Here is a 25,146-nt window from a genome sequence, read left to right as displayed (position 1 = left end):
AAACTTGGCTAGTAACTTGGCTCCCACATAGTGAATGTTCCAACAACAAACCTCTATAATCCTCTATAATTAGTTAGATCACATGTCCCTTGCCTCTGGATTAAACACTGGGTTACTACTGTTGGTAGCAAGTTTACCAGGCATGCTAGGCTATGCAGCGTATGTTAACAGATAAGCAGTTTCATCCAATTTTGTTTTTGCTTTTTGGAATGGTGGATTTAAAAAGCCACCAAATATCACTCATATAGCCTCATGCACGCCATTTCAGCATGTGAAGAAATCCAGAGCTTGACAGGCCTGGTGTGCCTAGTTACGGTCTGATAAGCTATGATTGGGCAAATGCTGCTCTGAAACAAGGTTTAGCAAACCATCATTTGTAGGTTTTATATCTGAAGTTGACACTCATGCTGCATTATATCACACCAGCACACCAGGTGATGTCACATTTCCTTTTGACAACCACTTACCTGACCTCATGCAGTTTTTCAAGCAGAGGGCCTCAGTGTCGAACCTATTTTCATTGCCTCCACAACCTCCAAACCAGAACTGTGTACAGATCCCGTTCTTTTTGTCAAAGAACCACTTAGCCTGATAGTCTTTACACGGCATTCCAGGGTCATAGTCAAGTGAGCATGGGTCTGCAAATTCATTAACTAGAACATGCAAAAAGAAACAAAAACAACAGCAGTGATGGAGGACAGACACACAGAGAGGAGGAGTTTGTGTTAAGATTAAATGAACAACTATGTGAGGCATACAGCATTTTCTGTGTGCTGTTAAAGATGTTGCAGGTAGTTAGAAGGGTCTAATGGGGTCACATGAGTCTTAGAGCTGATATGGTTCATTCTCACAGGGCAAAGGAAGTGGCATTCAACAAAATGGCATAACATGCTACAGATGGCTTGGGGTTCTGGCATTATTTGGAGTTTGGACTTTTGAAAATTACAATAAGTCAGTAGAAAGGAATACATAGGTTGGCATAGATTAATTGAAAAGTTAGTTTGTTATAATGACAGCTTCTATTGATGTTAGTTGATTTAGTCATCTGGGATCTGCATGGCTGTGTGGTCCAGGTTATCTGCATGTGACCAATCCCAGAAATTAACCCCACATATACTTCCTTACAGATAATTATGACACAAATCCGTCTTGGCTGCATTGTGTTTTAATTCCTTTCTGGGACAGCATTGTGTAAAATGCAGCAAGTCTATTTTATAATCATAAGTTAATGAAAGAAGGACAGGTGAAGAAGCTTGTCTATTCAAAAACTCCTGGATTTACAGCCAGTATGGAGTTGACAAATAACACATTTGAACCATCAGGTTTTATTTATGTGACTAATATTCTGTCTAGGGAACCCAGCCAACTCTATAAATACCATGAGCATTAATGCACCAGGCAAATATAGAGTAAATATTTAATGGATTTGTGATTAAAGTTTATAGACAGCACATTCTTTAAGCCTTTTTGGTTCCCATTGCAGTGCATTTTTGTTCCGATCTGTGGCTGATGAGGCCAGAGGTCAGCAGAAATAATATAAATCCAAAGATGTTTCATTTTTGCTGGCAATGAGCACAGCCATATGTACACTCTTAGTTCCCCAAAGCATGGGGTAGTGTGCACTGCAGTTTGAAATAAAATAAGTGTTTTTAAAATACTAAGTTAAGCATGTTTAAAATGACAGAATGCAGGTCAAAAAACATTATGCGTACACACAAAGGAATATGCGTGTATGATGAGTCACTCACCAGTTTCTGGTTTGTCCAGTGGTGTGGTATTTACATTACCGGTGCCTTGTCTGGCTGGCTTATGCACTGGCTTAGGCTCTGCTGCTTCTGTCAAAGTGAAATCAGTGGTCATGAAGCGCATGAAGTAACTTTCAAAACTCAGTAATCATATTTCAAGTTACTGTCAACCTTTTAACATATTTCTATCTTTTGTGTTATGTGGCAGAGGAAATATTGCATATTGCTTTTTAAAATAATATGCCATCTTGTGGGTTGAAAAGGAAGCTTACAACATATTTGGTGACAGTGTGTTTAAGGACTTACTGGTAGTGATGATGCCTTTGCGGGTGGAGACAATTTGACCCTCTGCAGTGTAAGCAGTGACCACAGCATGATATGTTTGAGCACTCTCTAAGTTGTCCAAGGAAAGCTCTGCGCCTGACACATTGGTCTTCAGCACCAGGGTATGGTCGTGCAACCGTGTCACCACTACCTCAAAGTAAACAAAGAGCTTGGGGTCTGGGCTGGTCCAGCGCAATTTCAAGCTGCTGGAGGTGACATTGGAGACGTGCAGCTCATCTGCATCTGAGGGGGTAAGGTATGCACAATAAAACACATGTTCACAGTTTGCAGAAACCAACAGTAGGCCAGGAGCTGTTGTGGAAGAATGTCAGCATGACTAAGATAATTTTACTTTTCATATTCCGGTAATAACTTAAGAGAAACTTTTTCTGCTGGGAAGTGTATAACGAGTCTGAATGTAATGTGGACTGATTGCTTAGTCTGTTTTAGCTATGCATGACTCACAGTGAAGAAAACAGAATGAACCAGTCCAAATCAAACAGCACTTTGAACTGACATTGCCTCCTGAAATAGTTAACTCAAATTCCTTTTAGTACATCCAAAATCGTACCTTTGTGCTTTATTTGATGAACTGCTTGGTGATTTTCATGTTGTTTCTGATGTTTCCTATAAATGTAAAAATAAATAGTGCATAAAACTTGTCAGTGTTTCCAACAAACAGCAAACAGTGACATGGCATAAAAAATACCACAATACTTACTGCTGTTGGTGTGATGATGTGAAGGGGTTTTTTAGTGGCTGATCACTCTGGAACCACTTGCAGTTTTTGGAGACTTCAGGGGACATGTAGAAAGCATTTTCAACTGAAAAGAGAAATGACAGAACATTGTCTCTCACATGGACTAAACTGATGCAATTACTGGAATTCATTGGCTGATTTAAAGTTTCAGAAAGGCATTCACATTAATTCATTGATATTTATCTTGAACTTACTGCTGATGTACTTTGGCAGCAGTTGGGCGAAGTTCAGGAAAGGTTTGTCGTGAAAGTATGAGGTGCTGTCCAGCCGCTTGAAGAAGACATCTGAGGGCTCACTGGCCATGCGTGACAAGACACGAGCATCTCTAGCACTCAACTTCTCCCCCACACCCAGGATGACCAGGAAGTAGCCTCTGCACTTGACCTCAGTGGCAATACGCACCAGCCGCTCTTCTTCGTCTTCCACACTTCCTGTCACAAAGAGCATCAGTACTTTCCTTTCACGTTGGAGAGGCGCCTTCTCAAACACCTGTTCCACTGTCATTTCGATAGCGTTTGCCAGTGCCAGGCTACCCTCTAACTGCGGTGTCTTCTCCAGCAGAAATTTGACAATATCCTGAGCTGAGTTGTGCTCGGTCAAACCAATATCTACATGGATGGGAGAGCCAGTTTTGTTGTGGTGGAACTCGTAAGGTGCTTGCTGGATCACAGATACTCTAGCGTGGTGAACAGATGATGTGGGATTTGAAGACACGTGTAGGTGCTCCACTATGTACGCTATGTAGTGTTTAATGTCTGTAAAGATTGTTGGATAGGTGGACTCGGAGCTGTCCATGACGAAAGCCATGTCAATGTCAACGTCAGTGGTGAAAGACCTCCTATCTCGGCTGGCCGATGGGGGCACATAGTCACACATTTGGTCCGGAGAGCAGATGTCTAAAAAAATAAAAGAATATTGTAATATAACTTTCATTTCTTATTGACAAAAGATGTATTTGTGCTTAAGTCCCTGTGTTGCCATACCACTGGTTCTTTTACAATGGCTATGTCTCTCAAAGTTAAAATTTAAGGCTATTTTCCCAAACAAAAAGGTATTTCTTACCTAGGCAGACATGGCAGTTCATAACCTTTTGGATGACTGAATTATACTGTGCAGTTCCAGGTCTGGGAAGGACTATTACTTGGGCCAGGGCTGTGTTGTTGAACTGGTGTACAAAGGGAAACAAAACAATATTAAAAATACAAATGTACACAATAATTTTTTCTTAGGAGACAGACACTGTATATATGCCTGCCAAACCTATGTACTGCAAAGTTCCCCTTTGAGATATCTTTTACCTGCAGTGCTCTGCTGAATTCTCTGTCTTCACTGCTGAACAAGAACAGAGTGGCAATTCCAGCATCATGGAGGCGAAGAGCTGCATTAGTAAGTGCTTGTGTCTGACCCACTGCCCCACCAACAAAGAAGATGGCCACCTTCCTCATGAGGAAACCACTGCGCACTCTTTTGAAGGTGTTCTGGGCCACAAAGTTCATGGCCGTCTCCAGGTTACGCTTCTTATTGGTCTGCAGGTTCTGTAGTCCCTCAATTTGCTGCACCAGGGCACGCTTCTTCATTGCATCAGCAAACCGGACGACAGTGGTCACTTCACTGTTGTAGAGGGTTACAGCAACACGGGCTCCTCTTGGACAGTTACTCTCGGAGATAGTGATGTCTCTGACTAGGCGCAGGGCTGTGTTACGCATGTTGTTGAATACTGTGCGGTCAGTGGAGCTGGAGGCATCAAGGGCAAAGGCAAGCTCAGTGGGGTAGAGCGGGCATTCCTGCTGACCTAATGGTGGACACATAGGGGATTTTGTTCTGTAGTAGTGCGTACAGTACATACCCATTCAAAACAGTTATTAAATAATTATTTTTTTATATTAAATGTTTTGATACTTACCATAACAACAAGCTGGAATAAAAAACGACATAATATTTGGTGAGACATTTTTACAGCACATATAATATTTCATTATTTTTCATTGTCATGGAAGGATGTTGTTGATAGTTATTAAATTATACTTACGACAGTTTTCCCTGATTTTCTTGACCAGGTCACATTGCTGGGGACAAAGACACATTTGTAGAAAAATGTTGAAATATTTTAATAACAGGCACCGGAAATTAGTTTTGCTCTATTCATTCAATATAATTATAAACAGTTTAGTAAATGAGGACATACCACGACACCTGGTCCTCTCCGTCCTTTCAGGCCCTATGGGAACAACAACAGGCATGGCCAGCAATTAGTGAACATTAGGGGACTTCTACATATATATTAGCCTCCATTACATTCAAGCCATTTTCAAACAAGTTAAAATGCATCCCCACAACGCTGGTCTCTTTGTATTTGCAGTATACCAGAGTTTTTAAATTTGTGGTAACATTCCTGCAATGGCACACTTGTGGTGATGTGTTTTTTGCAAGCCAGCAAAGCAGCAACTCAGTATGGCAAAGCCTACACTAGTGTTGTAGTCAAAACCGCAAACCGAGACCAAGACAAGACCAAGAATTTCAGGGGCTGAGACCAAGTCGAGACCAAGACTGAATGAGGGCAAGACCGATTCAAGACCAGGAACACCCCACATTACATGACACAAATTAAAATGTGGAACGAGATCATTGGTACTTCTCAAATTGATCTGAAAGATCCACATTCCCATTAAAACAACCACATACAAAAACTAAGAGCTGAAATCAACGTAAGCGTCAAACACTCCACGTTTACCATCTCAGGGAGGGTGACAGTCGTTAAGGGTAACAACACATTTTTAATCAGGGTTATTGGTTGTACTTGAAGCAATACGTTTTCCATCCAATCAAAGCTAGGATGTTAAATAAATCAGACAGTGCACAGGCAATTTATTGATATTCCCAAAGCTATGGTCTTGACTGGTTTTGAAATAAAATACAGAGTCCTCAACGTCAGAGACCGAGACAAGGCCAAGTACAATTTCGGTCAAGTCTGAGACGAGACCAAGACCATCAATATATGGTCTTAAGACCCGTCTCGAGACCAAGACGGTCTCGAATAACACAAGACAAACATTCCGTGTATGGCATGAAGCGAGTGGTGCAGTTGCGTTTGGGGCTTGGGTTTTTTTGCTAGCTAACGGCGGAAAAAATGGTCAGTGCGCCAGGTGCATGGTTAAAAAGGGTTGTACTTAGTCTGTGAATTAGTCATAGGTGTGTTTTGGGCATAACCTGCAATACACTAATCAGAGTGTCATCTTCCAGTCCCTTTAAAAGACAGGTGAACTTGTACTTTGGCGCATTACTATTATAATGGCGGATGAGTGAATAACGCATTATTAAAACCATCAATTGACTGATTGACTGCCTCACAAAAGAGAGGGGGATATGGACAAAAATTTGGACGTGCCATAAAAACTGTCTCTGATCATAAAGCCTACCATTCCTCTCGCTCAGTGGTTTATAAGTTAAGTGTCATAACTCCACTGCAGACTGTTGACCGACCGACTTTGCTTCCCCTGTGAATCGTCTGGATCCTCACTGTGCTGCATTATTATTAACTGTGATTAACATCTCTCCCCTTCTCTGGTTTAATCATTTTGTGCTTTGTTGATGTAGGAGTGTTTTCTTTAACGATTTACTTTAATTTTTAGAGAGGCTGATGTCAGTAATTTAAAATGTTTCCATGTACGCAATAATATTGTGGGGCTTATAAGCAGCAAAACAAAAAAAAACTGTTGTTCAACTTAAAGCTTCTCATATAATTTAGATGCTCTGATGGAGCTCAGGACCAGCCGGCCAGAGCGGTTCATCATATACTCCACCAGGGCTGCCCTGCTAATGCACGCATGTACAAACAGGACCAGCCTCTAATAAACCTCCTAGCAGCATCACAGCCACTGATCACTATGGCAGTACTACTTTAAAAAGGCTGCAGAACACACACTGAAATTGTCATGATTGAACTACCTCACATCACAGGAACCTTGAGATAAAAATACTAAAATCCTCACTGAGACAGAGAACTGTCTAACTGCTGCTCAGGGTCAGCTGGCTGTCATGGGAGTACACATAATAAAAAAACTGATTAAACACCTCTCCAAACAAAGAACGTAACCTAAGAGAGCAGAACCGATCATCAACATGGATACAAATAAAATAATAAATAAATTACTAATAAAAGCAAAATTTTTGAAAAAACTACAAAAACATAGCAGCAGTGCCACTATTTCATATCAAGCAAATGAATGGCAACACAATAAATAACACGCCGTTTTCACCAGACTGTTTCAATGTGTTGTCTAGTAAGAGGTGAAGTGGTAGGAATCTTGTCGATGAGCATCATATCTAGCGAATCACTGAAGACACATTCTCCCTGGAACGAGTCAGTTACTTTTTTACATTTACTTGCATTTCAGCTAAGACCTTCAACTTTTTTCTCTCTGAACTTTTCAGTCCGACCCTTAACGTTTTTAAACTCAGCTTTTCCATTTACTGTTGTAGCTCGTTTTCACGCTGTCAGTGTCACTGACAGCACATATAGTGTTATTCAGTCTCACCACCCAAGACTTTTACCAACTGCTGCACTTGTGTATGTGATTGACTGACAATAAAGGATTTTGATATGATTTTTGATTGGCACCATGTCATTTATATTTACACAACAAGGGTAGAATTTTAAGTTGCTTACATATGGCCCAGGATATCCAACCTCTCCCTTCTGTCCGGGTGTACCAATATTGCCAGAGAAACCCTGGAAAAACAGTAAGAAAAAAACAATTGTGTTTTAAAGTAAGCTCAAGACTTTCCTCTTTAATAAAGCTTATAGTTAGGGCTGGCTCAGGTGGTCTAGACTAGGTGGTCCCATGATGCACTGAGCTCCTCTCTCCTCTACTTTCTCTCCCTCTGTATGCTAACTCGACTTCTTCCCATTCCCGTAGTCTTGTGCTTTCTCGTCCCTCTCCTCTCTCCTCCTATCACTTCCTGCAGGTGTTTCTGGCTCTGGAGCTGTGGAGTCTGGATCTGTGGTTGCAGGTCACCTGCTGCCCCCGTGTTCCTGCTCGACACCCTCTGTTCCAATTATTGTTACTAGTCCTATTGTTTTTATTGTTATTATAATCATTAACATTACGATTGTTATCATTAACACTACTGTAAATATCTGTACCATTTTTCATTCAGTCTATACCATTTTTCATTCAGTCTATAGCAACATTACCTTTGTGTGTATATTGTGAAAGTTGCTTCCCTCCCTTCTCTCTCTAATTCCATCTCTCTGTTTCTGCCTCTTAAAAGGAAGTTTTTCCTTGCCTCTGTCGCCTAATGCTTGCTTTTGGTGGGAACTGTTCAGCTACTGTAAATAGCATCACAGAGTACGGTCTAGACCTGCTCTTTTATGAAAAGCACTCTGAGATAACTGTTGTTGTGTATTGGCGCTATATAAATAAAATTAAATTGAACTGAATTGAATTTTAAAGCTACTCAGCTTTCAATAGTTCATAAAAGAGCTCGACTTAAAATATTTACTCTCTTCTGACTGACAAATGCCAACATAAATGTGCACGCTCAGCAAGACATAATATCCATGTACTATACATCTGAAACAAAACTAGTCCTCTAGTTTATCACGCCAAATATGTGTCTCTTGAATAAGCACAGTGTTGGAGAATTTTGCAAAGTGATACCATACAGTATATGCTGTCATATCTAGAATATATGTTCATATTAAACTAATCTAACTGGGGTCTGGAAACTGACCCTCTGTCCACGATTTCCTCTGTGTCCAGGTCCACCCTTTGTTCCAGGGTCTCCAGCTGCTCCCTGAAATTATGGAAAAAAGAGAGTGATTGCAAATGACCAACAATAACAGAAGGGCCCATTGGAGTGTACTGTACAGCAAAACACTATAATTAGCAACTTCTGCTGAAATGTGACTTCAAGAGTCAATGCTTTCCATTACCTTTGGTCCTGGGAATCCTGGGAAGCCCTCATCACCCTGTAGAAAATGCATACATATTTATATAGTAAGTATATATTGTTGTATCATTATCATCCCATTGAAATTGAATTTGAACGATTGTAAAACTGCATTTGTCTTGAGATTTCTAATATGGTTCAATGATAATCTTATCTTTAAATGGGCCAAAGCCATAGCATCCTTTCCAATGGTGTTCAGTATCACAGAAGAGATGTACTGTACTTGTGTTGGGTAAAGGATTTCAGATGTCTTACACAACATTAGTAGTTAGACTTACATCATGCTTGTATTCATTTTTCACTGGATAATTGATGGTTAATCTAATTATAACATTAAATTTAACCAAAATGAAGACACACCTTCTGATTACCATATGTACTTTACTAGAAGTCAAAATTCACTTGCCTTTCTTCCTGGAGGCCCTGGGATGCCAAACCCATCTTTACCATCTTCACCCTATAAGAAAAACAAGGAGGCGGGGGGGTGCTCAACGACTATTCTTTGAAAAGTGCTTGTAAAGTGCTAAACAACAACCCCTCTCTCCTTGGTCAAAACATAACAGTGTTATGCACTGTTACATGATACTAAGCAATGCTATGGTACACACACCACTTACATTCTCAGATATTACAGACACAGCACCATAAGTCTGGATTTAAACCACACATGGCAGTGATGCCAAAAATAGCTTCTTCAACTTGTAGCCTAAAGATTTTTTGGATATTATAGATATTATAGATTTTAGTGCAAAGTTCTTATTTTACTTCTTCTTTCACCAGTTTTACATTACAGTACATGCAAAGACGTTTTATCCTTACAGGCTCTCCACGGGGACCGAGAGGTCCAATAACACCCTTAGGTCCTGGCTCCCCTGGCTCTCCCTATAAAGGCACATAGATACAGAGAATGAGACAGAGACATAAATGGTTAAAGATTCAATTAGAATGTGAAGGCTTTAAATTAAAAGTGAAATATTTCTTTAACCTGTCAGGTCCTATAGATTTAATCTAGCTCATATACTTTTTTGCACATATCAATGGTGTTATCTTACAGTGCTTTCATGTTTGCTCAAATAGATTATGCATGTGTGTCCAGTAATGTGAGAGAGCTAGGTTTAGGCAGGGTGTTTACAATTGAAACAAGCCTGTTGAGGAAGAATATAAGCCACAGTACCTTGCGACCAAGAGCTCCTCTTCTACCTTTTTCTCCAGCAGGACCTGGGCTACCTCCGGGACCCTTGAAAACATCACATTAAAACATCAGAAGACAATAAAAGTATATTGTGCAAATTATTTCCAATCAGATAATCAGTGAGTTAACCTGTGGGTTTTTGTATCTGAAATTAAATTTTAACATGCACATTCCCTATCTGCATTCCTGGATGCAAACCAGATCCTGGTTTAAAATTGATGAGTTTTTTAAGTGTGCTCCATAAATATTTATGACTTGACTTAAAACATTAAAATGTGTTAATATGTTACAGACATAGCAAAAAAAACAAATTATTTAAAACAATGTCCATAACAGGTTAACTCACTCTGGGTCCAGGGTTCCCATCTTCTCCTCCTGGTCCTGGTACACCAATCGGTCCAGGTGGACCCTTAAAAATGACAAACCAGAGATTGATGATGCACCAGGTTCTTGCTTATTAGAGCTGGAATTCCAACCCATGACTAAAGAATGAATACACATTTCTAGATATATAATACTCCAGTCACAGTACAGTCAAAATAATATGTCATATTGCTAATGCAGCCAAGAAAAGTATTAACATTAATTACAACATTTGCTATGATACATGTTTTGGCAAGTGCATTTGTAGATTGAATAATCTGGCAAATACTGTAAAAAGAATGACAAACTTACTCTAGATCCTCCAACTCCAGGCTCTCCCTGAACACCATTAGCTCCTGCACTTCCAGAATTTCCCTTTAATGGTATGCAAGCAGCAAAACATTACATTTACTGCCATTATATTTCAAATAATGTATGTTATCACTAACATAGCAACTAACAGACTTACAGCCTGTCCTGGCGGGCCTCTTCTGCCATCAGCTCCCTAATAAAGTGACAGTAGAAATAAGTCATGTTTTTTTTTAAAACAGCGGCAAGTAAGTATTTAATAAAGATAATAAACACTTGACAAAATTGTTTACCCTTCTTCCGAGTTCACCAGGGCTTCCCTTCTTTCCATCCACACCAGGCCCCCCCTGAAATTTCAGAGCAGATATCTCAGTAAAACAAACCCATACAAACACAGAAAACCTCTAAATTGCTAAAACTGTTAAAAGCATTAAAAAAAGCATTGGACCACCATAATGGCATTTAGCATTTTTTCTATAGAAATTCAATGTGTATATTTTTGTGTGTGTTCAGTGTGTTTTTTGAGGAGGGTGGGCGACATTACCGCTGGTCCAGCATCACCAGGGTCTCCTTTAGGTCCTGCGCGGTTGTTATCTTGTCCACTTGTACCCTGTAGACATATATGACTTTTTCAGCTACAAACATCCTAAAACACTGTTTGCCCAGGGAGCTGACCAAGAATACATTTTCATTCATACTTAGAGAGCAATGGTAGGTTGAGGGAGGGATATATACAACCACGTATGAATGATCCGACGCCGCAATTTTTACCACTGACCACTGTTGAGAGCCTAGCTAAAGGGAACACAATGATTCAATCTAAGCTGGTCTGGGAATTCACAACAGGTGATTAGCAACTCTTTTCACTGTCTCATGTACTGTGTATGCATACAAAACTATTAAAAATATCCCACAAGTAATACACACAATATTACCCCGATCAGTTCAGGTATCCATGTTTTACAAAATATGTAATTGTATTGATAAATGTTAATTTAGAGAGTAAATGGCATTATTTTTTCTCATACTCACAGGGTCTCCTCTGATTCCCAGTTCTCCTCTGTCTCCTGCTTGTCCTTTGGTACCTTTGGGACCCTAAAAGAAATACATGTGTTCAGTGAGCATTTATCACTAACCATATGAAATTCATTTTTGAAGCTAAAATTGTATCCAGTCACTCACTCTTCTGCCAGGATTTCCTCTGTCTCCTGAGGGTCCAGCCACTCCAGTTTTGCCCTGAAAACATACAACAGATGGCAATTAAAGCCCACAAACATGCATAAACCAAAGTAGATTCACATGTTTTTGCCACATGAACACATTGGTGGGACTCACTTGCCACACAGCTAAAGACAAGAAATGGTCATACATGATTCTGTATGATGTGTAATGAATGACAAAATCTAATATAACATACACTTACCTCTTCTCCATTGATCCCATCAAGCCCAATTTCTCCAGATTCACCCTGCAACATGGTAGCAGTTGATTAGGTCATCACCAAGTATTTTTCAGATTTAGCTAATAATAAAGTCTTTAAAAAATAATACTCACCTTTTCTCCTGAGTACCCACGAGAACCCTGAACAAAATAATAAAATGTGTTACACCATCATGTTTAACTAATAAAACATATAAATATGCTAAATATGCTAAATTTACAACAATTTACAACAATACGTTGAGTGGTTAAGTTAATCTCAAAGATTTTACCTTGACACCTCTCTGTCCAGGACATCCCTGGAAACCCTGAGTTCCATTCACACCAGGAGGACCTCTCTCTCCCTGTCATTACAGAATAGGGACAATAAAATGTGTTAACATCATACAGGAGAATATGAAGGAACATTCCACAAGCAAAAACAACATTAAAAATTGGCAATGAACATCTTGAGAACAACAACAAATAAAATGGTTGAACAAAAGAGATCAGGACAGTTTACAACAGGTGCCTGAAAGTCTTTCATTGAAACATTCTCAGACTGTGACCACAAATGTAACAATGCATTCAAACTTACAGGTCCACCCTCATCTCCAGGATGTCCTTGGCTTCCTGGTGATCCTGGACTACCCTGAAGGGCAAAACAACCAGTTATTAGCCTTTGACAAACAATTATTTTCTGGTATATTTAAAGTGAAGGAAGAATGAAAAATAATATTTTCTTTTTTTGACATTGAATACCTTAGACCCTGAACGTCCAACTGCTCCTCGGTCTCCTCTGGTGCCGGTACATTTGCATGGCACAGCACAGCACTCCCTCTCTGCAATATTGTCCTACGCAGCAAAATAAACAAATATTGAGTAATTCAATTCAAGTGTGTGTGTGTGTGTGTGTGTGTGTGTGTGTGTGTGTGTGTGTGTGTGTGTGTGTGGGGGGGGGGGGGGTATGACTAATTAGTACTCACCAGTTCTTCCATTAGCTCATAGTCCAAGTCCATGATATTGACTCGTAAGGGTCTGGTGTACCTGAAGCCCCGACCAAATTCCAGCAACAAAGCCTCCTCAAATTTGGGCACCCGCTCCAGCCCAACCAGGATGAAACTGTTTACTCCTATTTTGCACATACAAGAGTTTAAGAGACATATTTACCCTTACTAATTACTTCTGAAAATGATATTGATATAGTTTTACAGAGGTTTAAGGATAGATAGTGATCAAGCACCATTTGAACGTATCATCTTTTTACCTGACAGCCGAAGCTCCTCAACTCGCCTTTTCATTTCAGCATATGGAGCGTCAACACCATCAGTCAGATGAATGACAACCTTCAGGGGGAAAACATAATTCACTCTCACACTTGCTTACATTTTCCGCAAGTTTTTTCATTCTTATCCTTCAATATTGGGTAGCTGCTGAAAATTTGTCTGATTCTAAATTATTATTTTCCTAAAATACACATTGAAATAACAGCTTTAGACTGCCACATGTTGCACACCTTAGTTGAGCTACTTGAATCAAATACTGGAGATCCTGGTTTAAAACTATTAAATTGATCATCTTAAATTATTGATATAGACTCATGAAATGTGATGCTATCCACTAGATAGAAGACATCACATATCATCCAGCAACATTTCATTCGCGGTTATACAACTGTTTAATTTTGTCCTGCCATCAAGTTACTCACAGAATTAATTAGAGTTAATGAGCAACAGCTGATATATCCTTCCATCAACAAAAGCGATAGAAGCAACACTGGCTTAATTTTAGTTTATATGGATCCTTTAAAATATGTCCAGATTGGCCCTGATCCTGAGGATCGGCTCAGGATATCTCTACTTTAAACTGTTTCAGAAACCTACCTTAACAATATTGTCCTGTCTGGTTTTGAACCTATTGGTGTAAGCTGAGACGGTCTTGCCATTGAGGACAAAGGGGCCACGACTCCGCAGAGCTCTGAAGGCCTCAAGGAGTTCATCAGCATTGTCTGTGAAGTCCAGCTGGACAGGCTCAGAAGCGGAGTCCATAGCTAGCATTCCCACTTGTACAGAGGGAAGCTGCCCAGAGGAGCAACTAACAGCTGCCATTTTGGATATTCTCTGCAGAATGGCACCCATCTTGCTCTGGAGGTTGGTCTGAGCACTGAAGATGTTCTGGGCAGAAACATCAAAGCCCACCAACACCTCTATGTTGCAGGCTGTAAAACAGAGCATGATTTTATTTTACTTCTGAATTCTAAGTGGCAAATTTATTAGTATTTTCAAAATGTAATTTATCAAATCAAATGTATTTTAACAGCTCAGCTATCAAGTCTATTAGAAAAAAATAAGTCTCTTACTTTTAGGAGTTTCATCCACACCAACACACAGCTTCCCCTTCACTTCATCATCTAAAGTCTCCAGGATTTGCTCATTGAGCTCTGAAAGTTGCTGAATGTCCCTTGCTCGAGCCACAGTGGTGGACTCACTTGCTAGTTCTTCTAACTCATTCGCAGTGTCACCCACTCCTACAGCGAAGATTCTCACACCTTTTTTCTTCAGACCAAGGGCTGCTGTTTTGCTGTCATCAGCTGAGCGCCCTCCAGTGATAACCATTAGGATCTGAGGAGTGCCCTCATCCATCCTACTGCCTTTTTCTTTTGTAAAGTGAACATCTTGAATGTGGCGAATGGCTGCACCAGTGTTGGCGTTTTGTCCACCTTTATACTCTGCACGACCGATGGCGCTTACAATGTCTTGTTGACTCTTGTATGTGTTGAGGTAGAAGACATCAGTTACATCTGTAGCATAATGTGCCAAGCCTATCCGCAGGTTGTCTCTCTCGGTGAAGAACAGGTCAATTAGGTTGATGATAAACGACATCACTTCATTGAATTCTTCCCTGCGGAAGTTTATGGAGCCATCCACCAAAAACACTATATCCGCTTTTTTGGGTGGAGGCAGGCCTGCTGCTATAAGACAGAAGATGAGATATTGAAGAGGACAGGTTAAAAAAAGGCAAGAACAGGAGAATAAATGCACATGGATCCATATAAGTCATTTTAGGGCAAAACATGTGAGGTCGTCATTTTTATTTATACAGTCCAATATCACAAATCACACATTTGCCTCAAAGGGCTTGTAGTAGCATTTAATATGTGTAAATTTTTATACAACTTACTAGGCTCCTCATATTCTGTGGGTGTTTCCTCAGTCATTGTCCCACTCAACCTGGAAATAAATCTTTCCCGGATTGCTGGCAGGCCAGGGAATGTAGGAACCTGAAGGACATCATCTGAGGTGGTGGCAATTTGGGTTAACTGCCTTGTGTCAGCACCGCCAGCTCCAACTCCAATGCAGTTGACTCTGGCGCCCTTAAGCAGAGGTCCATAGAGAGAAACATCTTGCCGGGAACGTCCACCTGTGAGGACCACAAGATGCTGGGAGGCCTCAGCTATACGAGCTCCGGCAGAGGGTTTTAACTCATTCCTTATAATATACTCAATGGCATCAGCTAGATCTGATGACCGGCCACCAATCTGACGAAGTCTTCTGATTGCAGAGATAACATCTGGCTTGTTATTGTGGCGGTTCAATGAGAACTCTGTTTTAACTTTGTCTGCATACTGGACAATAGCCACACGCACTTGATCAGGCTGCACATCAAGTTGTTGGACTATGTTGAGGATGAAGTCGCGGATATGAGCTATGCCAGCAGAACCTGTATTGTCTGAGCCATCAATAAGGAAGATAATGTCTTTTCTCCCAAGATTTAGGTTGCCTGCAAAACAAGCACAAAAAAGCGAAGGGGAGATGTATAAGTATATTAGAAAAAAATATAGATGCAAATAAAAAGATTTATTATCATGTTTTTTTCATTACATGAGGAATGAAAAACAAATAATTAAATTTTATTTTAATTTTAATTACCATAACCCTTGTATTTATGAGAATTTCTTACCTAAGTCAACTGTGGGAGGATCATAACTACCAATGATATCAGCGGTGGATATTGTTTTGACTGAATCAGTGAGCTGTGACTCCACTCTTGGCAGCTGCTGGAAACTGTCAACTGTATATACAAGTTCAGGCTTGAGGGAAATCTGTCTCAGTTCATCAGGGTCTGCATTTCTTGAACCAATGGCAAGAGGTGCAACTCGATTTCTCTTAAGTTGGTCAGCTGCAGTGGATACATCATCGGTAGACTTGCCACCTGTTACTAGAATGAGGAACTGAGGAACACCATCCTCAATACGGCTACCCATTGACCTCTGGTAGATGTTTCTGGAGACCCACTCAAGAGCACGACCTGTGTTGAGACGGTTTCCTCCTTTGCTTCGAAGTCTCCCCACAGCCTGGCGTACTTCTTCTTTGGTGGAGAATTCATTCAGAAGAAATTCTAACTTTGGTTCGTCACTGTATTGTACCACTGAAACCCGGACCTTATCCATTCCCACATCCAGTTTCTCCACAACTCTTCTTATCATATCACGGATAGAAGGGAACTCACTACGCACCGCTGTCGTGCCATCAATTAGAAATACGACATCCCTCTTTTCTCCTTCTCTGGAGACTGGTGTGACTGCTCAAAAAGAAGCATGCAAAATACAAGCACAGTAACAGGTTATGATTAACTAAATATTTAGAGGACATACAGTATGACTGTCATCAGGTCATCAAGTCAAATATCATGTAATACAGTAAGTCATAATGTATTTAGACTGTAAATAATTTTTAAGACAACATTTAACTGAGAAATTAAAATTACCATCAGGGGTTGGGAATACTGGACTCATCCTGGTGATGTCATCATCTGACAACTCAGTGAGAGTGTTGATTAAGTTTTGTTGGACTGTGTACAGGCCAGGGAGATCATCTACAGTGAAGGCAAAGTTAGGCACATATGACACCATCTGGAGCTCTGTAGGGTTAACATCTCTGGTCCCAATGCTGAAGGGAAGAACTCTAGATTGTTTGAGGGAAGTGGCTGCACGTCTGATGTCATCTGTTGAAGACCCACTGGAGACGACAATTACAAACTGTGGAACACCATCTTGCTTCCTGCTACCACGTTCTGTTGTCAAAACGTTCTGACTGACAAACTGCAAAGCCTGACCCAGGTTACGTTGTCTTCCTCCTCGTTGCCTCATTACTTTGACGGCATTCAAAACACCTTCTTTGGTTGTATGTGAGTTCAGAAACATGTCAGCCTGAGCAGAGTCACCATACTGGACCACGCCAACCCGGATCTTGTTCTCGCCCACGTTGAGACTCTCCACGACCCTGCGAATAAACTCCTGGATGATAGGAAATTCCCGTCCAACACCATCAGATCCATCAACAAGGAAAACAACATCCTTCCGGGGTCCCTGTGACTCAGCTGAAAGAGAAAGAGAAAAGGTAATATTATGGTCTGTTATATAATTGATGAAACAAAAATTCAAAGGAAAATTTCAGCAGCAATAACATATGTATGAGATATTACTGATGTATGACAATGGTTTTAACACTGTTCAAATCCTTCTTGACTTGATAACACGGAGGAAAGCTTAGCCCACAATCTGTTCCCAAACCAGTGAAACCATTCACTACAAGACCTCATTGCAAGATGACCTTGTAAACCTTTATGAACAGTGTCTTCTTGATGAAAATAAATGAGTTAAAAAGGTGAAAAATAAAATACAATAGAGCCACATTGTAAAAAAGTCCAAATCATAAACACCATCACTAATATTCACTCACAGTTAAGAGTGTCATTATTAGCATCTTCAAAGAGTTGGTCACTGAAGCACATTTATAAGGGGTGTCACACACTCATCATAGTACACCTACCTATTATCATACCTGATATTCACCAAGAGGCAATGAAACTGGAAATATAAACAACATAAATCCTAATGCTGTGAGAAGCGGAGATGATAGTTACACACCGTAACAGCCCAGCACAGGGCAGAGTAGAGCAAACAGCTCTCAATGTGCAATATTTGATTTGACAGAATTCAATCCAAACATTTTAAGATATGAGTGGCAAGTTTTGTTTTTACAGCTGCATTTATACAATGTTTGACTCACATGTAGCTTAAACATGTCCTATAATATGCTTCTTCAGTATACTTCAGAACAAATATTACTGGGACCACTACAGAAAATTGCAGATGAACATTTAATAGACACAAAACAAAGAAAAATTGCACTCAGTTGGGAACTTAATGGCAGTGTTTGCGCTGTAATATCATAAGCGCAATATCTTTTATGAATCTGACCTTGAGACAGGGCAGATAGCAGTTGCAAGTGATGCACAATTCATGGTGCTACACCTTGGCCCATGGGTTTTGGCCACCTCGTCACCGTGTCCGCCTCCTGTACCCACAGGGCTGGACTGGTAATCTGGCATACTGGTATAATTTAAATAATTTATTCATCAATTATAAAAAAAAATATATAAAAATGAAGGCGAGACACAACATGTAAAAAGGTAAAAAAAATAAAATAATAGATATCACCATGAAACTAGTTGATTATTTATATTAATTTCTTTATGGTACCAGTTCTCTGAAATGTTATGTTTAAATATTCAAATGAGACAGTATCTAATGAGATATGCACTAATTTGTATCTATGTCAAGAACCGAAATCTGAACATTGTATTAAATCAGGTTCAAAATGACTGTTTTATTTTGTTGACATATTAGATTCAAATGTTTTTTACAGGGGGAATTTTGGATATCTCTTTTCATCACTCCATAAATCACAAAATGCTGTAAACCATGTTTCTGGGAATAAAATTTTCTATAAACCATATATGAACAATGTCCTCTAAAAACGTCAGGCTCCCAGTATGAGAAAAAACTCATCTTGAGAAAACAGCATTAAAGATATGTATTGTAAAATTCCATAGATTTATAAAGATCATCTAAAACACATCAAAACTGATAACTGAATAACAGCATGTCTGAACAGTCACATGCAAACACAAACACAGACACAGACAAAGCCACCCGCGAAAGCTAAATCAGGAAGTGTCAAGCACGCCATGTGATGCATCTAAAAGAATCACATTGTCAGAAATCAACACTATTCAATGAGATTTCATGCTTAGATTAAATCCACCTTTGTTTTTGATGATTGGTTGCTGGTACAAAGGATATGACCAGATTTGGATCGGAACACATTGTGCTGTCGATGGTGATATGGTGCAGTCAATGATAGGGGTAGGAAATGTTGTTTTTAGGAGAAATCTACAGACGCACATAGACAAACTGTAGTAAACTAAACAATTAAATGTGTATTTTGGCATTTTTCTGTCCAGTAGTCTGAAAGAACACGATACAAAATAGCTCAAAATCCCAAAATTGACCAGTGCATGATGATGATAAAATGATAAAACAACATTTTTTGCCTGCCATGTCTCACCTTAAATGGGCCAACAACCCATAAAGCAGGGACAGAAAGGGACCCATTGGTTCATTCTGTACTGACACTGCGCTGGCCCAAACATCTCCTAGCCCCTACTACCTCACCCTCTGCCCTCTGTATCTCGTGTCAAAAGCATAGATCAAAATGGACAAACCAAAGCGCAAAGAGGGTGCAGAGAAGTTGCAGGCCCCCCAGAAAAAATCTTGAGGTGGATGCTGCCAAATTTGCCATAATAGAAAGACACATGTAGCAAGGTTAGCATATTGTGGCAATCGGTGCACACAACACACACACACACACACACACACACACCAGTTAGCTCAGGGAATATCTGTGGCAGTGGCAACTCCAATAAAAGAGTAACTAGTAAAACTGACCCATTCTGTCCTAAGAGTGAAAGCCTATGCACTGCTTGCCAGCAGCACTGTCCAGACTACGGGAGACCACTCTGGTGAAATACTAAGCTTGTCTAAACTTTTGCATTGAAACTGAGTTGTTTTTTTTTTGCTTGCTTGCTGAGATCCAGAAGAGGAGGTTTTCGTTGATATATGGACTTATTCACTAAGTGACAAGGTGACATTATTTTGTCAGCATCATGTCAACTTTTGTCAACTCAATTCAAATCTCAAAGAAGCCTGGTCTGTTTTTTATAGAAGTTCTTTGGATGTACAAATCCTCATAAAGGTCGCTTGCTTGAGTTAGTTCTTAGATCAAACATCCAAATATAAATGTCTAAACTTTTTAAAAAAAATTCTTTGACAATAACTTGTACTTCTACCTGAGTATGAGTTTTCTTCTCCATGGCCTCTTTCTTTAAAGGGGCTGCAAAGATGATTTATTGTTGAGGGGTGCCAGATCTGTTGTGGTGGGCCCCTTGGGCCCAAAAATGCCAGGATATCTACTCTGCAATAACTGCCTATGTGTATTTAGGGCTGGCTCCAGATCTATGGATGGTCCCAGAGTTTGGAACATTCAGCCAAATATGGAGAGGGAGATAAACCCATCAAAACTACTATGTAATTTACATGAATGCCCTGTTTCTCTGTGTACTGTTTTGTATTTGTTGTTGAACAGAGATGCACAATATATTGAAGGCTGATTTTATTCGCCAGTCAATGAGACAATGTGGTTATTGCTTGTGAGTTTAGTTTTCCAAAAATGCATGCCTGTGTATGCAAGCTCTTTTGCAGCAAACTCTCATACCTTGGATGTCAGAGTTGACTTCTCAACATCAAGTGTCGCCCACCAAAACTCGTCTGAAAATTGATTTAAGCCATTTTTGTTTTTGCTAATTACATGAAAATAGAGTATTCACCATTCATCATTCCCTGTGCTGCCATGTTGAAACTACAGTGGTAATATTCCATTTGTATAGATGAAGAACTACACATTTGTTATATATAGATAGATAATAGATTAGATAGATTAATAGACTATCTACAAAAGTGAGGGTTTAAAGATGCAGCAGCAAAATGTACAAAACAGCCACCAGTAATACATCTGAACATTGTTATCATACTGATGCTAACAATACTAAGAATACAACATAGTTGCTTTTAAAGATATAGTTAGAAGGGATACCATCACAGACAGAATTGCAGAAATTTGCCCAGGGCATTCCACATCTCTCACATGAACGGTCGCAATACAAAGGACTAACTGACTGGTCTTCTGAACATAGTGGTGGGTGTGGGTGGTTTGTAGCAACCTGCTGTTGTGTGTGTGTAATTAAATAAAAAAGTGGATGGAAATATTTAAGTATTAGACTATAATGCAGTCAATATATGAAACAAATTAACTGAATTTCGGTGTGGACAACAGACAACATAAAAATGACGCAAGTTGATTTATACCATTGCAGACAGATCCTGCTATAATAAGATTCAATTTTATTGTTGATGCCGTTTAAACTACATCTATTATTTGGAAAGTGTGCAAGTAAAAATTTTGTTAAATATTGTTGCATTAATTCTACAAGTCTTTCAAGTAGTTAGTTTGTCCATGTTGACAAGATCGTCATATTGCAAAGAAAGTGACTAATTGAATGTTTCGTCAAAGTGGCACCAGCTGATCTGAACTTACCAGGGACTGTTGGTGTCATGGGTGTGGCTTTGAAGAGCACGGTGCGCATTAAAGAAGAGAGCTGATCTTGGATGCTGGGCAGGTCATTGAACTCAGACACTGATAGAGCATAACTGGGGTCATAAGATATCTTCTGCAGCTCTCTACTATCATAGTTCCTTATTCCAATGCCAATCGTAAAGATGCCCTGCTGTTTAAGAGCAGAGGCTGGTGCTTGAACACTGTCAGAAGACCTTCCGCTATTGAGAAGGATCAACATTTGAGGAACTCCTTGGAGGAGCCTGCTCCCGGAGGAGTTTGTGAAGACGTTGTCCCTGACATATTGAAGGGCTGCGCCAGTGTTGAGGGGTCTGCCTCCTCTGTGTCTCAGCCCTCTGACCGCATTCAAAATATCATTTCGTGTTTTGTATGTTTTCAGCTCGAAATGGACAAATGCATTTCTGCTGTACTGGACCACAGAGACACGATCATTGTTTTCTCCCACATTTAGTTTCTCCACCACTCTCTCAACAAAATCACGCATGGCAGGGAAGCCATTCCTTGTGCCATCAGAACCATCCAGAAGGAATACAATATCCTTTTTGGCAGAGTCAACTGTAAAAAAACAGGAAGACAAAAAACTTTTGCAAAAAGTATACCTGTCATCGAGAATCATTATCATGATCATCAACTGAGGGAAAAATTTTTGAAAAGCATTTACGTTTCCAACATAGGTTTAAACAAGTGAAGTAGCATTAGGTGGCAGTGAGAGACCAAAATTATTAACATACCAGATAAAGTTGGTGCATGTGGGGTGACATCAATAAAAACAGCCTCCACGGAAGACTGAAGTTGCTGTTGGACACTGTGAAGGTCAGTGAATTCAGACACAGATAGAGCATAACTGGGATCGTGGGATATCTTCTGCAGTTCGATGTTATCAGAGCTCCCAGTTCCAATTGTAATGGTCAAGACACCCAGCTGTTTGAGAGCAGAGGCTGGTACATCAACACTGTCAAAAGACCTTCCACCACTTAGCAATATTAGGACCTGTGGAACTCCTTCCACACGCCTGCTTCCGGCAGAGGCCGTGAAGACATTATCCCTCAAGTACTGGAGAGCTGCTCCAGTGTTGAGGGGTCTTCCGCCTTTGTGCCTCAAACCTCTGACCGTGTCAAGGATCTCGCCCTTAGTGGTGTATGTGTTCAGATAGAACTGGACAGTTGGATCTCTGCTGTACTGAACCACTGAGACACGGTCTTTGTTGTCATCCACACTGAGTGTCTCTACTACTCTTTGGACAAAGTCTCGCATAGCTGGGAATCCAGTTCTAGTACCATCAGATCCATCCAACAAGAACACAAGATCCCTTCCTGGTAGCTGTCTCTCCACTAGGGAACATAAAATTTCAGACATATTTAAGTTCATGTGTCAAATGCTGCCAGTGTGAAAGTCAGATGGCAAAAGCTAGCCTCGATGTCTACAACTTGCTCTGTTAATGCTGGCAAAACTCTTTTGTCAAAGTGGCACTGGCTGACCTCAACTTAGTGAAATACACTTGTTCAATTTGCGTCCTACCATGAGTGTGGAATGTAAAAATCTGTCACTTTCTTACCAGTCACTGTTGGTGTCATGGGCGTGGCCCTCCCTAGCACCGTGCTCATTACAGAGGAGAGCTGTTCTTGGATATCGGGGAGGTCAGTGAATTCAGACACTGATAGAGCGTAAGTAGGCTCATATGATATCTTCTGCAGCTCTCTACTATCAGAGTTCCTTGTTCCAATGCCAACAACATAGATGCCCTGCTGTTTTAGAGCAGAGGCTGGGGTATCTACATTATCAAAAGACCTTCCACCATTTAGCAGGATCAACATTTGTGGAACACCTTGGAGGCGCCTGCTCCCGGAGGAGTTTGTGAAGACGTTGTCCCTGACATATTGGAGGGCTGCCCCGGTGTTGAGGGGTCTGCCTCCTCTGTGTCTCAGCCCTCTGACCGAATCCAGAATATCATCTCGTGTTTTGTATCTTTTCAGATCGAAATGGACCTCTGCATCTCTGCTGTACTGGACCACAGAGACACGGTCTTTGTTTTCTCCCACATTGAGTTTCTCCACCACTCTCTCAACAAAATCACGCATGGCAGGGAAGCCATTCCTTGTGGCATCAGAACCATCCAGAAGGAATACGATATCCTTTTTGGCAGTGTCAACTGAGGAAATACAGGAAGACAAAAAATAAAAAACTTTGCACAAAGTACTCTGATTGACTGATCATCAAGTGGTGGACATTTTTTTTGAAAATCACTTAATAGTGCCTACTTCAATTTTAAACAGTGGGAAAGCACACCACCACCTCTCTTTCAATGAACACCTGGAGCTAAACAAGTATCACAATTTCTTTGCCACATGTAAGGTAAAACAAGTCAGGTAGCATTTCGGGCCAGCAAGAGGCTGTGCTTGTTAACATACCAAATACAGTTGGTGATTCTGGGGCGACGCCAATAACCACAGCCTCCACGGAGGACTTAAGTTGCTGTTGGACACTGGGAAGGTCAGTGAATTCAGACACAGATAGCGCATAACTGGGATCGTGGGATATCTTCTGCAGTTCGATGCTATCAGAGCTCCCGGTTCCAATTGTAATGGTCAAGACACCCAGCTGTTTGAGAGCAGAGGCTGGTACATCAACACTGTCAAAAGACCTTCCACCACTTAGCAATATTAGGACCTGTGGAACTCCTTCCACACGCCTGCTTCCGGCAGAGGCCGTGAAGACATTATCCCTCAAGTACTGGAGAGCTGCTCCAGTGTTGAGGGGTCTTCCGCCTTTGTGCCTCAAACCTCTGACCGTGTCAAGGATCTCGCCCTTAGTGGTGTATGTGTTCAGATAGAACTGGACAGCTGGATCTCTGCTGTACTGAACCACTGAGACACGGTCTTTGTTGTCATCCACACTGAGTGTCTCTACTACTCTTTGGACAAAGTCTCGCATAGCTGGGAATCCAGTTCTAGTACCATCAGATCCATCCAACAAGAACACAAGATCCCTTCCTGGTAGCTGTCTCTCCACTAGGGAACATAAAATTTCAGACATATTTAAGTTCATGTGTCAAATGCTGCCAGTGTGAAAGTCAGATGGCAAAAGCTAGCCTCGATGTCTACAACTTGCTCTGTTAATGCTGGCAAAACTCTTTTGTCAAAGTGGCACTGGCTGACCTCAACTTAGTGAAATACACTTGTTCAATTTGCGTCCTACCATGAGTGTGGAATGTAAAAATCTGTCACTTTCTTACCAGTCACTGTTGGTGTCATGGGCGTGGCCCTCCCTAGCACCGTGCTCATTACAGAGGAGAGCTGTTCTTGGATATCGGGGAGGTCAGTGAATTCAGACACTGATAGAGCGTAAGTAGGCTCATATGATATCTTCTGCAGCTCTCTACTATCAGAGTTCCTTGTTCCAATGCCAACAACATAGATGCCCTGCTGTTTTAGAGCAGAGGCTGGGGTATCTACATTATCAAAAGACCTTCCACCATTTAGCAGGATCAACATTTGTGGAACACCTTGGAGGCGCCTGCTCCCGGAGGAGTTTGTGAAGACGTTGTCC

At 40.6% G+C, this 25,146-nt stretch overlaps 1 protein-coding gene across 1 annotated transcript in view; it reads right to left on the bottom strand.

Moving 5' to 3' along the window:
- Positions 1-25,124, bottom strand: part of LOC119903447 (collagen alpha-3(VI) chain-like) — a 30,003-nt gene extending 4,879 nt beyond the window's left edge. The window contains exons 1-40 of the mRNA XM_038719626.1: positions 24,833-25,124; positions 24,009-24,608; positions 23,156-23,749; positions 22,332-22,931; positions 21,562-22,155; positions 16,832-17,443; positions 16,025-16,645; positions 15,245-15,844; positions 14,424-15,035; positions 13,948-14,282; positions 13,332-13,410; positions 13,051-13,196; positions 12,827-12,919; positions 12,663-12,716; positions 12,358-12,429; positions 12,200-12,226; positions 12,069-12,113; positions 11,828-11,881; positions 11,678-11,740; positions 11,190-11,255; positions 10,939-10,992; positions 10,806-10,841; positions 10,649-10,711; positions 10,320-10,382; positions 9,956-10,018; positions 9,601-9,663; positions 9,188-9,238; positions 8,765-8,800; positions 8,563-8,625; positions 7,496-7,558; positions 5,015-5,047; positions 4,859-4,895; positions 4,733-4,744; positions 4,128-4,621; positions 3,892-3,994; positions 3,024-3,725; positions 2,791-2,893; positions 2,641-2,696; positions 2,052-2,312; positions 1,749-1,835 (exon numbers count right to left, since the gene is read on the bottom strand). Coding sequence (XP_038575554.1) covers positions 1,749-1,835; positions 2,052-2,312; positions 2,641-2,696; positions 2,791-2,893; positions 3,024-3,725; positions 3,892-3,994; positions 4,128-4,621; positions 4,733-4,744; positions 4,859-4,895; positions 5,015-5,047; positions 7,496-7,558; positions 8,563-8,625; positions 8,765-8,800; positions 9,188-9,238; positions 9,601-9,663; positions 9,956-10,018; positions 10,320-10,382; positions 10,649-10,711; positions 10,806-10,841; positions 10,939-10,992; positions 11,190-11,255; positions 11,678-11,740; positions 11,828-11,881; positions 12,069-12,113; positions 12,200-12,226; positions 12,358-12,429; positions 12,663-12,716; positions 12,827-12,919; positions 13,051-13,196; positions 13,332-13,410; positions 13,948-14,282; positions 14,424-15,035; positions 15,245-15,844; positions 16,025-16,645; positions 16,832-17,443; positions 21,562-22,155; positions 22,332-22,931; positions 23,156-23,749; positions 24,009-24,608; positions 24,833-25,091 — 8,569 coding nt within the window. The 5' untranslated portion in view covers positions 25,092-25,124. The remainder of the gene's footprint in view (positions 1-1,748; positions 1,836-2,051; positions 2,313-2,640; positions 2,697-2,790; positions 2,894-3,023; positions 3,726-3,891; positions 3,995-4,127; positions 4,622-4,732; positions 4,745-4,858; positions 4,896-5,014; positions 5,048-7,495; positions 7,559-8,562; positions 8,626-8,764; positions 8,801-9,187; positions 9,239-9,600; positions 9,664-9,955; positions 10,019-10,319; positions 10,383-10,648; positions 10,712-10,805; positions 10,842-10,938; positions 10,993-11,189; positions 11,256-11,677; positions 11,741-11,827; positions 11,882-12,068; positions 12,114-12,199; positions 12,227-12,357; positions 12,430-12,662; positions 12,717-12,826; positions 12,920-13,050; positions 13,197-13,331; positions 13,411-13,947; positions 14,283-14,423; positions 15,036-15,244; positions 15,845-16,024; positions 16,646-16,831; positions 17,444-21,561; positions 22,156-22,331; positions 22,932-23,155; positions 23,750-24,008; positions 24,609-24,832) is intronic.
- Between the last annotated feature and the right edge of the window lie 22 nt (positions 25,125-25,146).

Source organism: Micropterus salmoides, unplaced genomic scaffold (genome assembly GCF_014851395.1).
Source record: "Micropterus salmoides isolate LMB-PRFRI ecotype aquatic unplaced genomic scaffold, ASM1485139v1 Ms_hic_scaffold_15, whole genome shotgun sequence".
In the NCBI taxonomy this organism is placed as follows: Eukaryota; Metazoa; Chordata; class Actinopteri; order Centrarchiformes; family Centrarchidae; genus Micropterus; species Micropterus salmoides.
This window is presented reverse-complemented; position numbering and strand designations above follow the sequence as displayed.